This window comes from Babylonia areolata, chromosome 30, assembly GCF_041734735.1.
Source record: "Babylonia areolata isolate BAREFJ2019XMU chromosome 30, ASM4173473v1, whole genome shotgun sequence".
In the NCBI taxonomy this organism is placed as follows: domain Eukaryota; kingdom Metazoa; phylum Mollusca; class Gastropoda; order Neogastropoda; family Buccinidae; genus Babylonia; species Babylonia areolata.
In genome coordinates this window covers 2,995,167-3,009,359 of record NC_134905.1, presented here as the reverse complement: position 1 = coordinate 3,009,359, position 14,193 = coordinate 2,995,167, and the positions used below count along the sequence as shown (strand labels likewise).

Below are 14,193 nucleotides of genomic sequence, written 5' to 3'. Positions count from 1 at the left end.
ATGATGATGATGATGATGTGAACAGTGATGATGATGATGATGTGAACAGTGATGATGATGATGATGATGTGAACAGTGATGATGATGATGATGTGAACAGTGATGATGATGATGATGATGATGTGAACAGTGATGATGATGATGATGATGATGATGTGAACAGTGATGATGATGATGATGATGATGTGAACAAAGATGATGATGATGATGATGATGTGAACAGTGATGATGATGATATTGATGATGATGTGAACAGTGATGATTATGATGATGATGATGTGAACAGTGATGATGATGATGATGATGATGATGATAACAGTGATGATGTAAAGACAGATGATGATGATGTGAACAGTGATGATAATGATGATGATGATGATGATGACAGGTGATGATGATCATGTGAACAGTGATGATGATGATGATGATGATGATGATGATGTGAACAGTGATGATGATGATGATGATGATGATGATGATGATGATGATGATGATGATGTGAACAGTGATGATAATGATGATGATGATGATGTGAACAGTGATGATGATGATGATGATGATGATGATGTGAACAGTGATGATAATGATGATGATGATGATGATGATGTGAACAGTGATGATAATGATGATGTGAACAGTGATTATGATAATAATGATGATGATGATGTGAACAGGTGATGTGAACAGAGATGATGATGATGATGATGATGATGATGATGTGAACAGTGATGATGATGATGTGAAGAAGACCGATGACACCACAACCACCACCAACACAACCAAACCAACCACCACCAAAATCACAATGAAAACAATGATTACCGCCCAACAACAACAACAACATCAACAACACAACTACCACCACCACCACCAACAACAACAACACAACTACCACCACCAACAACAACAACAACAACAACACCACCACCACCACCACCAACAACACCAACAACACCATCACCACCACCAACAACAACATCAACAACAACAACATCATCACCACCACCACCAACAACATCAACAACATCATCACCACCACCACCAACAACATCAACAACATCATCACCACCACCACCAACAACATCAACAACAACACCACCACCACCAACAACAACATCAACAACAACAACACCATCACCACCACCAACAACACCAACAACATCAACAACAAAAACAACACCATCACCACCACCAACAACATCAACAACAACAACACCATCTCCATCACCACCAACACCATCAACAAAAACAACAACATCACCACCACCATCACCACCAACATCAACAACAATAACAACACCATCACCACCACCACCAACATCAACAACAACAACACCATCACCACCACCACCACCAACATCAACAACAATAACAACACCATCACCACCAACAACAACATCATCACCACCAACAACAACATCATCACCACCAACAACAACACCATCACCACCAACAACAACATCAACAACAATAACAACACCATCACCACCACCACCAACAACATCAACAACAAAAACAACACCATCTCCATCACCACCAACAACATCAACAACAAAAACAACACCATCTCCATCACCACCAACAACAACAACAACAATAACAACACCATCACCACCACCACCACCAACATCAACAACACAACTACCACCACCACCACCACCACCATCTACAACAACAACAACACCATCACCACCACCAACAACACCAACAACAACAACAACAAAAACAACACCACCACCACCACCAACAACAACATCAACAACAATAACAACACCATCTCCATCACCAACAACAACATCAACAACAATAACAACACCATCTCCATCACCAACAACAACATCAACAACAACACCATCACCACCAACAACATCAACAACAAAAACAACACCATCTCCATCACCAACAACAACATCAACAACAATAACAACACCATCACCATCACCACCAACAACATCAACAACAATAACAACACCATGACCATCATCACCACCACCACCATCAACATCAACAATAACAACACCATCACCACCAACAACATCAACAACAATAACAACACCACCACCACCAACACCAACATCAACAACAAAAACAACACCACCACCACCACCACCACCACCATCTACAACAATAACAACACCATCACAACCAACAACAACATCATCACCACCAACAACAACATCATCACCACCAACAACAACATCAACAACAATAACAACACCATCACCACCACCAACAACATCAACAACAAAAACAACACCAACTTCACCACCATTATCACAACCAACATCATCAACAACAATAACAACAACACCACCACCACCACCAACAACACCAACAACAACAAAACAACACCATCACCACCAACAACAACAAAAACAACAGCAACACCACTACCGCCACCACCACCCCCAACCCCACGACGACCACAACCACCACCGACCTGTCTGTTGCCGATGGTTTTATCGTCCCACATTTTGCGGAAGTTCCAGAAGAAGGGGGAGTCACACTTGTGGCAGCTGTCCGCCTCCACCCACTCCGGCGTCTGAACACCGAAAAACAGTAAAACAAATGAAATGAAAACAAAATAAAATGAAAAAAAAAAAAAATGAAAAAAAATGACGGGCGCAATAGCCGAATGGACTTTCAATCTGAGGGTCCCGGGTTCGAATCTCGGTAACGGCGCCTGGTAAGGTAAAGGGTGGAGATTTCTCCGATCTCCCAGGTCAACATATGTGCAGACCTGCTGGTGCCTGAAACACCCTTCGTGTGTATACGCAACGGCAACAAAAGGGTTGTTCCTGGCAAAATTCTGTCTAAAAATCCACTTCGATAGGAAAAACAAATAAAACTGCACGCAGGAAAAAAATTACAAAAAAAAAAAAAAAAGGGTGGCGCTGTAGTGTAGCGACGCGCTCTCCCTGGGGAGAGCAGCCCGAATTTCACACAGAGAAATCTGTTGTGATAAAAAGAAATACAATACAATACAATACAATACAATACAATACAATACTCACCTCCGTTCTCTTGGTGTCCATGTCCCACAGTCCCACGATTCCATCATCTGACGCCGAGATCAGCTGCTTACTCCCGTCCACATAGATCAGACTCTGGATCTTGTCCCTGTGAAACAAAACGCTCACCTTTTCATCCTCATTCATCACCATTACGGATACTTCGATAACGCCTATCCTCGGCTGGGAGACCAAGCTCTGATGATGGAGTCTCCCGTCGGACCGACGGATGAGTAGGCAGGCAGGCTTATCTGTCAGTGTGTGTCCTCATATGGGAGAAGAAGCTGATTCTGGATGCGCAGCACTTCCCACAGGTGTTGCAAGGGAAAACGTCCCCAGAAGTTGAGCCCTGCTTCCTTCGCTCACGCTTCTCCTTAATGGCCAGCGTTCTCTTGTTTTCAAACGTCTTTATGCCACTAGAGCACAGCATCCTCCAGCACGAGTGGTCAAGGGCATCTGTTCCCCAGGAAGCGATGTCTATGTCACAGGCTTTGAGGTTTGTCTTCAAGGTGTCCTTGAAGCGCTTGCAGGGTCTTCCAAGTTCATGGTGGCCTTCCTTCAGCTGGCCATACAAAAGCATCTTCGGGATCCTGCTGTCTGTCATGCGGATGTGTCCTGTCCAGCGTAGCTGGCACTGGATCAGCAGGCTTTCGATGCTGGGCAGGCCGCTCCTCTCTAGGTACTGGAGGTTGGAGACCCTATCTTGCCACTTCATGCTGAGGATCTTTCATAGGCACCTCTGGTGAAACTGCTCAAGTTGTTGAATGTGACGGCGATACGTTGTCCATGCTTCACAGCAGTACAACGAGGTGGTCAGCACAACAGCTCTGTAGGCTTTGATTTTGGTGCTGAGCCTGATTCCTTTGTTGTTCCACAGCCTGTTGTTATGCCAGGTCAGGGGCATAGCCCTTGCTACTGGTACCATGTAACCCCAGTACTACCTGCTGCATGTGAAGTCTCCCAACGACGGACTAGGCGGAGGAGGAAACCTTTCCCAACGGCTGCGAAGCAGGAAGAGGATGACCAAAGGGCAGGGGGAGCTCTTACCCTTGACCAAGCTCTAGGCACTTTACAAACATGGAGTCATTTGCACAACAGGCTGCCTACCTGGGTAGAGCCAACTGACGGCTGCCATTGGGCGCTCATCATTCGTTTAACCGAGTCATTCAGTCTGGTTTGTCACGCACACATACACATTCAGACATGTAGCATTTTATGTGCATGACCGTTTTATTTATTTACCCTGCCATGGTAGGCAGCCACACTCTGTTTTCGGGGGTGTGCATGCTGGGTATGTTCTCACTGCCATGACCCACCGAACGCTGGCATGGGTTACAGGATCTTTAACGTGCGTATTTGATCTTCATACACACAAATGGGGGTTCAGGCACTGATGTAATTGTATTTTGTATTTTGCATCTCAATGCATTGCTGTGCCTTATAATTCAGTGACAAGCAACTGTGACCTACCACACTTTCAGAATTGTGTCTGACGTTTATAATTATACACAAGAATAATCCATTAATTCATACATTCTGATCTGAAAACACCACAAGAATAATCCATTATACACTCTGATCTGAAAACAACACAAGGATAATCCATTATAGAATTATGCAGTTATGATATTGATGTGTGACGGGCGCAATAGCCGAGTGGTTAAAGCGTTGGACTTTCAATCTGAGGGTCCCGGGTTCGAATCTCGGTGATGGTGCCTGGTGGGTGAAGGGTGGAGATTTTTCCGATCTCCCAAGTCAACATATGTGCAGACCTGCCAGTGCCTGAACCCCCTTCGTGTGTATACGCAAGCAGAAGATCAAAATACGCACATTAAAGATCCTGTAATCCATGTCAGCGTTCGGTGGGTTATGGAAACAAGAACATACCCAGCATACACCCCCTGAAAGCGGAGTATGGCTGCCTACATGGCCGGGTAAAAACGGTCATACACGTAAAAGCACGCTCATGTACATACGAGTGAACGTGGGAGTTGCAGCCCACGAACGCAGAAGAAGAAGAAGATATTGATGTAACTATATTTTGTATCTTGCATCTCAATACATAAGCTCTGCCTTATTATACTGGGTGACACGTGACTGTGATCTACCACACTTTCAGAATTGTGTCTGACATTTATATGTGTTATCGCTTTTCACTGAATTACTTTTACCAGAAATAAACACACACAAAAAAGGATAGGAAGAAAGAAGGAAAGAAACAAAGAGAGAAGAAAAGAAAGACAAAGAAGGTAAGAAAGAGAGAAAGAAAGAAGAGGAAAGACAGAAAGAAAGAAAGAAAGAAAGAAAGAAGAGGAAAGACAGAAAGAAAGAAAGAAGGAGAGAAAGAAAGAAAGAGAGCAGAAAGACAGCCACATACTTGTGGCCTTGCAGTTCATAGGCAGAGCCCTTCTTGCCGCCAAAGAAAGGAAGAGGAAAGACAGAAAGAAAGAAAGAGAGGAAGACAGAAAGAGAGGAAGAAAGAAAGACAGGAAGAGAGAAAGAAAGAAAGAAAGACAGAAAGAAAGAGAGGAAGAAAGAAAGAAAGAAAGAAACATAGAAAGAGAGAAAGAAAGAGAGGAAGAAAGAAAGAAAGAAAGGAAGAAAGAAAGAGAGAAAGAAAGAAAGGAAGAAAGAGAGAAAGAAAGAAAGAAGAGGAAAGAAAGAAAGAAGAGGAAGAAAGAAAGAAAGAAAGAAAGAAAGAGAGGAAGAAAGAAAGACAGGTAGAAAGAAAGAGAGGAAGAAAGAAAGAGAGAAAGAGAGGAAAGAAAGAAAGAAGAGGAAAGACAGAACGAAAGAAAGAAAGAGAGGAAGAAAGACAGAAAGAAAGAAGAGGAAAGAAAGAAAGAAAGAAAGAAGAGGAAAGACAGAAAGAAGAGGAAAGAAAGAAAGAAAGACAGAAGAGGAAAGAAAGAAAGAAAGAAAGAAAGAGAGGAAGAAAGAAAGAAAGAAAGAAAGAAAGAAGAGGAAAGAAAGAAAGAAAGAAAGACAGAAAGAAAGAAAGAGAGAGAGAAAGGAAGAAAGAAACTAGAAAGAAAGAGAGAAAGAAAGAGAGAAAGAAAGGAAGAAAGAAAGAAGAGGAAAGACAGAAAGAGAGAAAGATAGAAAGAAAGAAAGCAGAAAGACCGCCACTTACTTGTGGCCTTGCAGTTCATAGGCAGAGCCCTTCTTGCCGCCGATGTCCCAGACGATGATCCCGTTGTCAAAGCTGCCGGAGAACAGAAGCTTGCGTTCCGCGTCCCACGCCAGACTGCGCACACTGCCTGCACTCACACACACACACACACACACACACACACACATGCATGCACGCACATGCACGCACACACACACACACATGATGTTAATAATGATTTTTTTTTTTTTTTTTTTTTTTTTTTACTTGTGTTCTTGTGTCTTATAAACCTTAACTCACTCAGTACGGCCAGTCCTCTCTTCTCCTCCACACAGACTCCTCGGATGTCCAGTGGGTGTCTGAATGACCCAGCCTTTAGCTTCCGTCGTCAGAATTGTGGTATTCTTTGTCAACATTCACCTCTTCAGTATAAGAGCCTTCCGCTTGCAATATTTTGATGATGGTAACTGGGGTGAAACGCTGTTAACGTCGTCTCTTTCGCCGTTCGTATGGAGAGAGTTAAGGTTTCATGACATTAAACTTTATTCTATTCTATTCTAATTTTTTTTTTTTTTTTTGCTGCCCCATCATCTGCACCGTTTCAGTGGCATTACTCCCACGCCGCTCATTTAGATTCCCCCATACACGGCCACACCCGGGATTCGTCAGTTGCAGTTCCAGCATCGGCAGTCCACAGGGAACCATCGATGTTAGGTCGCCCGGAGGCCACACACCAGAGGAGACCCTGCACTGCTGCTGAGTCACTTCGGTGGTGTTCAGTGGTCCCTGTTCTGTTTTAACGTACTGTGTTCTAAATTTTTGGAATTCTATTCTATTCACAAACACACACACACACATACTCACACACACACACACACGATGTTAATAATGATTTTTTTTTTTTTTTTTTTTTTACCTGTGTTCTTGTGTCTTATAAACCTTAAGGTTTAATGACATTAAACTTTATTCTATTCTATTCTAAATTTTTGGTATTCTATTCTATTCACACACACACACACACACACACACACACACATGATGTTAATAATGATTTTTTTTTTTTTTTTTACCTGTGTTCTTGTGTCTTATAAACCTTAAGGTTTAATGACATTAAACTTTATTCTATTCTATTCTAAATTTTTGGTATTCTATTCTATTCACACACACACACACACACACTCACACACACATGATGTTAATAATGATTTTTTTCTTCTTTTTTTTTTTACCTATGTTCTTGTGTCTTATAAGCCTTAAGGTTTCATATTAAAATCTATTGTATTTTGTTCTATTCACACACACACGCACACACATACTCTCTCTCTCTCTCACACACACACACACAGAGGCATGCACGCACGCACCCACGCATGCACACACACACACATGGGCGCACACACACACAACATTAATAATAATTTTTTTTTTTTTAACCTGTGTTCTTGTGTCTTATAAGCCTTAAGGTTTCATGACATCAAAATTTATGGTATTCTATTCTATTCACACACACACACGCACACACATGACGATAATAATGATTTTTTTTTAACCTATGTTTTTGTGTCTTATAAGCCTTAAGGTTTCATGACATTAAACTTTATTCTATTCTATTCTAAATTTTTGGTATTCTATTCTATTCACACACACACACACACACACATACTCACGCACACACATGACGATAATAATGATTTTTTTTTAACCTATGTTTTTGTGTCTTATAAGCCTTAAGGTTTCATGACATCAAAATTTATGGCATTCTATTCTATTCACACACACACACAAGCGCAAACACACACACACAGACACACACACACACACGAGTCACACACACACACACACACAGTGATGTGCCATGATGGTGAAGGGTAAGAGGAGAGAGGGGGATAAATATTCCATCTTCAAAACCTGTATGCAAATCACGGCTCAGCCGCCGATATTTTCTCCCCCTCCACTAGACCTTGAGTGGTGGTCTAGGCGCTAGTCATTTGGATGAGACGATAAACCGAGGTCCAGGTGTGCAACATGCACTTAGTACACATTAAAGAACCCACGGCAACAAAAGGGTTGTTTCTGGCAAACTTCTGAAGGAAAAATGCACGGGATAGGAAAAACAAATAAAACTACACACAGGAAAAAATAAAAAAAAAAAAAAAAAGGGTGGCGCCGTAGAATAGCGACGCGCTCTCCCTGGGGAGAGGCAGCCCGAATTTCACACAGAGAAATCTGCTGTGATAAAAAGAAATACATATACAAATTTCCCTACCATCATACTATTTCAGATCCTTTAAGATGCATTTGCATTAGATTTTTTTTTTAATTGGCATTTTATTTATATATATATATATATATATATAGATATGATAGTCAGTCGTGTCCGACTATGACCATCAGAACAGCAGAGGAGGCAACTGCTGTTCTGACTATTTGGGCTAGAATTTGATTATAGTGGAGAGTATCTTGCCCAAGTTACATCTCTCTCGGCCAAGAGGGTTTTAGGACAGTCGGCGTTGGGATGGTTCCCAAAGGCCAACTAGCCCCCCAAGGCTGCAGCACTAAAAGCCAGTGCAGTTTTGCCTCCTAGTTTGAGAGTCATAGTCCTTCACAAAAGACTAAGCTGTAAATGACTTCCCACTGACTGGAGAAACCATTGAAAATACAGCTCTCACTTTGCTGTTGGCCCAAATGTAAACTTAACGTCAATCTGTGATATAAGCCGAGTGTAGTGCAGGCCCTAATTAATTGGCATTAGTGTTAAAAAACCCACCATAATTTTTATACATATATACATGTATCTCCCTTTATCTCACTCCCTCTACATATATATCTATCTTCATAAACTCAAGTACACAAAGCACGGATCACTTACCCGAATGACCTTTCAGCGTGGTGATGAGGTCAAAGGTGGTGTCCTTCAACTTGAGAACGGTGACCTGGCCCGAGTAGTCTCCCACGAAGGCCGACCTGGACTGCTCGTCAAATCTTCACCAAGGTTAAGGTCACTGGCCGTCTGACCGTGGCCTTCACCTCTGACCAACATGGTCACTGAATATATAAACTGGTCGCTGAATGAATACTTGGACAGCCCTCAAATGGCCCCTTTTGCAGGCAGTTGGGCTCTACGCAATAAGATTTCGTTAACATTTGAAATTCTTGGCATTACACTGGAGAGAACTGAATTTTTCCTATTCTTATGCCTAATTTGGTGTCAACTGACAAAGTATTTGCAGAGAAAATTTCAATGTTAAAGTTTACCACGGACACACAGACAGACACACAGACAACCGAACACCGGGTTAAAACATAGACTCTGTTTACACAAGTGAGTCAAAAACCTGACCCCCACCACATACCCCCTCCTACACCCTCCCTCCCCCCCCCACACCCCCCCGAACAGCAAAGCCCCCCCCCCCAAGAAGAAGGATACTCCAGACACAGGCACCAGGTGGGAGCTTGGAAGCCGCCCAGCCGCCGCCCTGTCTCCGAGCAGTGCCACTGGAAGTACTTGTCCTTGCCACAGCTCAGCACCCACTCGCAGCCCACTGAGAACCTCACCGCCATCAGCCGGCCCTGGTGCGCTGACGAAACACAGCAAAGAGAGAGAGAGAGAGAGGAGAGAGAAGGTTTTAATGACTGTTCGGGGGTGGGTGGGTTGGGGGTGGGGGTTGTGTTGGGGGTGGGGTGGGGGTGGGGGTAGGGGTGTGTTGGGGGTGGGGTGTGTTAGGGATGGGGGTGTGTTGGGGGTGGGGGTGGAGGTGTGTTGGGGGTTGGGGGTGTGTTGGGGGTGGGGGGGTGTTAGGGATGGGGGTGGAGTTGGGGGTGGGGTTGGGGGTGGGGTTGGGGTGGGGTTGAGGTGGGTTGGGGTGGGGTGGGGTGGGGTGGGTTGGGGTGGGGTTGAGGTGGGGTGGGGGTGGGGTTGAGGTGGGGTGGGGTGGGGTTGAGGTGGGGTGGGGGTGGGGTGGGGTTGGGGTGGGGTGGGGGTGGTGTTGAGGTGGGGTGGGGGTGGGGTTGAGGTGGGGTTGAGGTGGGGTGGGGGTGGGGTTGAGGTGGGGTGGGGGTGGGGTTGAGGTGGGGTTGGGGTGGGGTGGGGGTGGGGTTGAGGTGGGGTGGGGTGGGGGTGGGGTTGAGGTGGGGTTGGGGTGGGGTTGAGGTGGGGTGGGGGTGGGGTTGAGGTGGGGTTGGGGTGGGGTGGGGTGGGGTTGGGGTGGGGTTGAGGTGGGGTTGAGGTGGGTTGGGTGGGGTTGGGGTGGGGTTGGGGTTGGGGTGAGGTTGAGGTGGGTTGGGGTGGGGTTGGGGTGGGGGTGGGGTTGAGGTGGGTTGGGGGTGGGGTGGGGTTGGGGTGGGGTTGAGGTGGGGTGGGAGTTGGGTTGAGGTGGGTTGGGGGTGGGGGTGGGGATGGGGGTGGATTGGGGGTGGGTGTGGGGGTGGGGATGTGTGAAGTATTTGTATCTGTATTTGTATTCATCACAACAGATTTCTCTGTGTGAAATTCGGGCTGCTCTCTCCCCAGGGAGAGCGCTTCGCTACACTGCAGCACAGTGCCACCCCCTGGGTTTAAAAAAAAAAAAAATTTCCTGCGTGCAGTTTTATTTGTTTTCCTTTTCGAAGTGGATTTTACTACAGAATTTTGCCAGGAACAACCCTTTTGTTGCCGTGGGTTCTTTTGAGTGCATGCTGCACACGGAACCTCGGTTTATCGTCCCATCTGAACGACTAGCGCCCAGACCACCACTCAAGGTCTAGCGGAGGGGGAGAAAATATCGGCGGCTGAGCTGTGATTTGAACCAGCGCGCTCAGATTCTCTCGCTTCCTAGGCGGAGGCGTTACCTCTAGGCCATCACTCCACTCAAGTACTTGTATTTGCCATGGTTCAGCAGCCACTCACGCCCTGACAAAAACTTCATTGCTATCAGTCGTCCCCGGTGCGCTGAGGAACTCGGGGAGAATGAATGAATAATATGGATACTTATACAGCACCTATCCTCGATCAGAGACACTCTGAAAGCTTCTCTGAAGGCCTTCAACATCAGCCACGACACATGGGAGCTGAATGCAATGGACAGACCCAAAGTGGCGTTCAGCTGTCCACGAAGGCGCCAAATCCTGTGAGGCCAACAGAATCGCTGCAGCAGAGCAACGCAGACAGGCCAGGAAAAGCAGTGCCAGCAAGTCCCCGACAGCCGCCACCATCCCCTGTCCACACTGCAGTTAGAACCTTCCGGGCGCGGATTGGCCTGATCAGTCATCTGCGCACCCACAGAGCTCAACCCACCCACCCCCAGGATGACTAGATGGTCCTCGTCGATCCCGACGGACGAACCACACACATCCTCGATCAGAGACCAAGCTCAAAGCGCTTTACAAACACGGGGTCATTTGCACAACAGGCTGCCTACCTGGGTAGAGCCGACTGACGGCTGCAACTGGGCGCTCATCATTCGTTTCCTGTGTCATTCAATCAGATCTCAGGCACGCACGCATACACACTCTGACAGACATGTCATATTTCATGCCATGTAGGCAGCCAAACACAGTTTCAACAGCGCATACACATGCGTGCGCACGCACACACACACTGTATACAAACGCACACACATATACATACAAACACGCACACGCATACATACAAACACACATACACGCACATGCACACACAAACATCGATACAGATACACACACACACACACACACACACACACACACTCAAATAAATGAGAATAAATACCAGTAAAGTCCCGTTTGTGTGTCATCCTGTTAAAGTCGTCTTCCATCACAAATTCCTGGTGACAAAGAAACAGTCTATTCATCACACAACATGTATACACAACACACACACACACACACACACACACACACACACACACACACACACACACACACACAACACAACACAATGTTGTTGTGTTTTTTTTGCATACACACTAAACAACAAAAAAAAGAAGCAAACCGCACCATGAATTTAGACACTCGTTAACACTTTTACCAATTAGTACATACATAAATCTGTGCATGCAAGTTAATAATGTTCAGACACAGTTATCTTAAGATATAATTTTTAAAAAGTTAAAAAAAAAAAAATAAAAAGAGAGAGAGAGAGAGAGAGAGAGAGAGAGAGAGAGAAACAGCTACAAATGTAAGAGATTTTTTAAATTTTTTTTATTTTTATACAATACAGATCTATGTAATTAAAAAAGACAATGAAATACTATACATTATACTAAGATATCTACTGACTAAAATTCTCAATAAAGACAATCAACCAAAAAAAAGCTGTTGTGTTTTTTTCCAGCTCAACAAAACACAGAAACGCAAAGCAGACACAAATGAAATAAATAAAAATGGAAAACATAAGCAACCACACTAAACAGATCTAACTGCTATCAACAAATCAATAATCGAATAAATGATATATATATATACTCAAGGACACATCAACTAAAAAAAACTGACAACCAATATGACGGGCGCAATAGCCGAGTGGTTAAAGCGTTGGACTGTCAATCTGAGGGTCCCGGGTTCGAATCACGGTGACGGCGCCTGGTGGGTAAAGGGTGGAGATTTTTACCATCTCCCAGGTCAATGTATGTGCAGACCTGCACAGCCCACTCGTGTGCAGACGAGTGAACGCAGAAGAAGAAGAAGAAGAAGAAGAAGAAGAAGAATACCTACTGGCAGATTTATGACAAGAAACATGCTAGAAGTAAACTTAGGAGTCTAAAGCAAATAATGGGTGTCATTCTAAAACCAAATATATCTTGTAAACTTGTATTTGTATTTGTATTTCTTTTTATCACAACAGATTTCTCTGTGTGAAATTCAGGCTGCTCTCCCCAGGGAGAGCGCGTCGCTACACTACAGCGCCACCCCTTTTTTTCTTTTTTTTTTCCTGCGTGTAGTTTTAGTTGTTTTTCCTATCGAAGTGGATTTTTCTGCAGAATTTTGCCAGGAACAATCCTTTTGTTGTCGTGGGTTCTTTTACGTGCGCTAAGTGCATGCTGCACACGGGACCTCGGTTTATCGTCTCATCCAAATGACTAGCGTCCAGACCACCACTCAAGGTCTAATGGAGGGAGAGAAAATATCGGCGGCTAAGCCGTGATTCGAACCAGCGCGCTCAGATTCTCTCGCTTCCTAGGCCATCACTCCACTACAAACTTGCAAAAATAGTCACCGAAAATGTTCATTTCTCTCTTTTTCTTTTCTTTTCTTTCTTTTGCGTTCGACAGCTACGCAGTCAGGGTCGAAGTCCGAGGGATGCCACAAACTCAGACATCCGGCAAAGATGGGCTACCATCCCCCAGAGCTTGGTGTTGAGGTCAGCACCCCCAGGCCAGGACTGCTGCCGCATCTTCTCATACATGGGGCAGTCTTGGAGAATATGGGATGGGGTTTGGTCAGCCTGGCCACAATCACATAGGGATGTGGCTGCCACTCCAATCCTCTTCAGGTGTGCTTGGAGGCCGCAGTGTCCTGTGTGAAGGCTGTAGACGGTAGTCTGGTGTCTCCTCTCCAGTGTCCTGATGGGATCCTGGTGTGCCTTGTAGCCTTCGTTCAGGGTGACCCAGCCTCTTCGGAATCTGCTGCGGAGGAGAGTTTTTGCTTCCTCATACGTGGCAGGAACGGTTGGCTGTGTGAGCTGGCTTCCTTCCTTAGCGAGGTGGTCTGCACGCTCATTGCCTGGGAGGCCTACATGTGCAGGCACCCACTGGAGGGTCGTTGGGGCTGTTTGGGTAAGGGTTGCGAGGGAAGCCTTAACTCACTCAGTACGGCCAGTCCTCTCTTCTCCTCTACACAGACCCCTCGGATGTCCAGTGGGTGTCTCAATGACCCAACCTTTAGCTTCCGTCGTCAGAATTGTGGTATTCTTTGTCAAAATTCACCTCTTCAGTATGAGAGCCTTCCACTTGCAATATTTTGATGGTGGTAACTGGGGTGAAACGCTGTTAACGTTGTCTCTTTCGCCGTTCGTATGGAGAGAGTTAAGGGACTGGATCAGTAGACCAGGATCAGTGGAGTCGAGGGCCTGGAGTGTGGACATGGAGTCAGTGAAGATGGAGATGCTGCCAAGGG

The 14,193-nt window shown here is 45.2% G+C and overlaps 1 protein-coding gene and 1 long non-coding RNA gene across 2 annotated transcripts in view; both read right to left on the bottom strand.

Annotated features, from left to right (window-relative positions):
- The window catches only part of LOC143275633 (uncharacterized), a 227,194-nt gene that overhangs the window by 172,525 nt on the left and 40,476 nt on the right, over positions 1-14,193 (bottom strand). The gene's annotated exons all lie outside the window — the stretch shown is intronic.
- LOC143275631 (WD repeat and FYVE domain-containing protein 2-like) overlaps positions 1-14,193 on the bottom strand; it is a 28,456-nt gene that overhangs the window by 6,024 nt on the left and 8,239 nt on the right. The window contains exons 4-9 of the mRNA XM_076579881.1: positions 11,849-11,903; positions 9,551-9,701; positions 8,993-9,105; positions 6,145-6,271; positions 3,015-3,120; positions 2,441-2,542 (exon numbers count right to left, since the gene is read on the bottom strand). Of these exons, the coding sequence (XP_076435996.1) occupies positions 2,441-2,542; positions 3,015-3,120; positions 6,145-6,271; positions 8,993-9,105; positions 9,551-9,701; positions 11,849-11,903 (654 nt within the window). The remainder of the gene's footprint in view (positions 1-2,440; positions 2,543-3,014; positions 3,121-6,144; positions 6,272-8,992; positions 9,106-9,550; positions 9,702-11,848; positions 11,904-14,193) is intronic.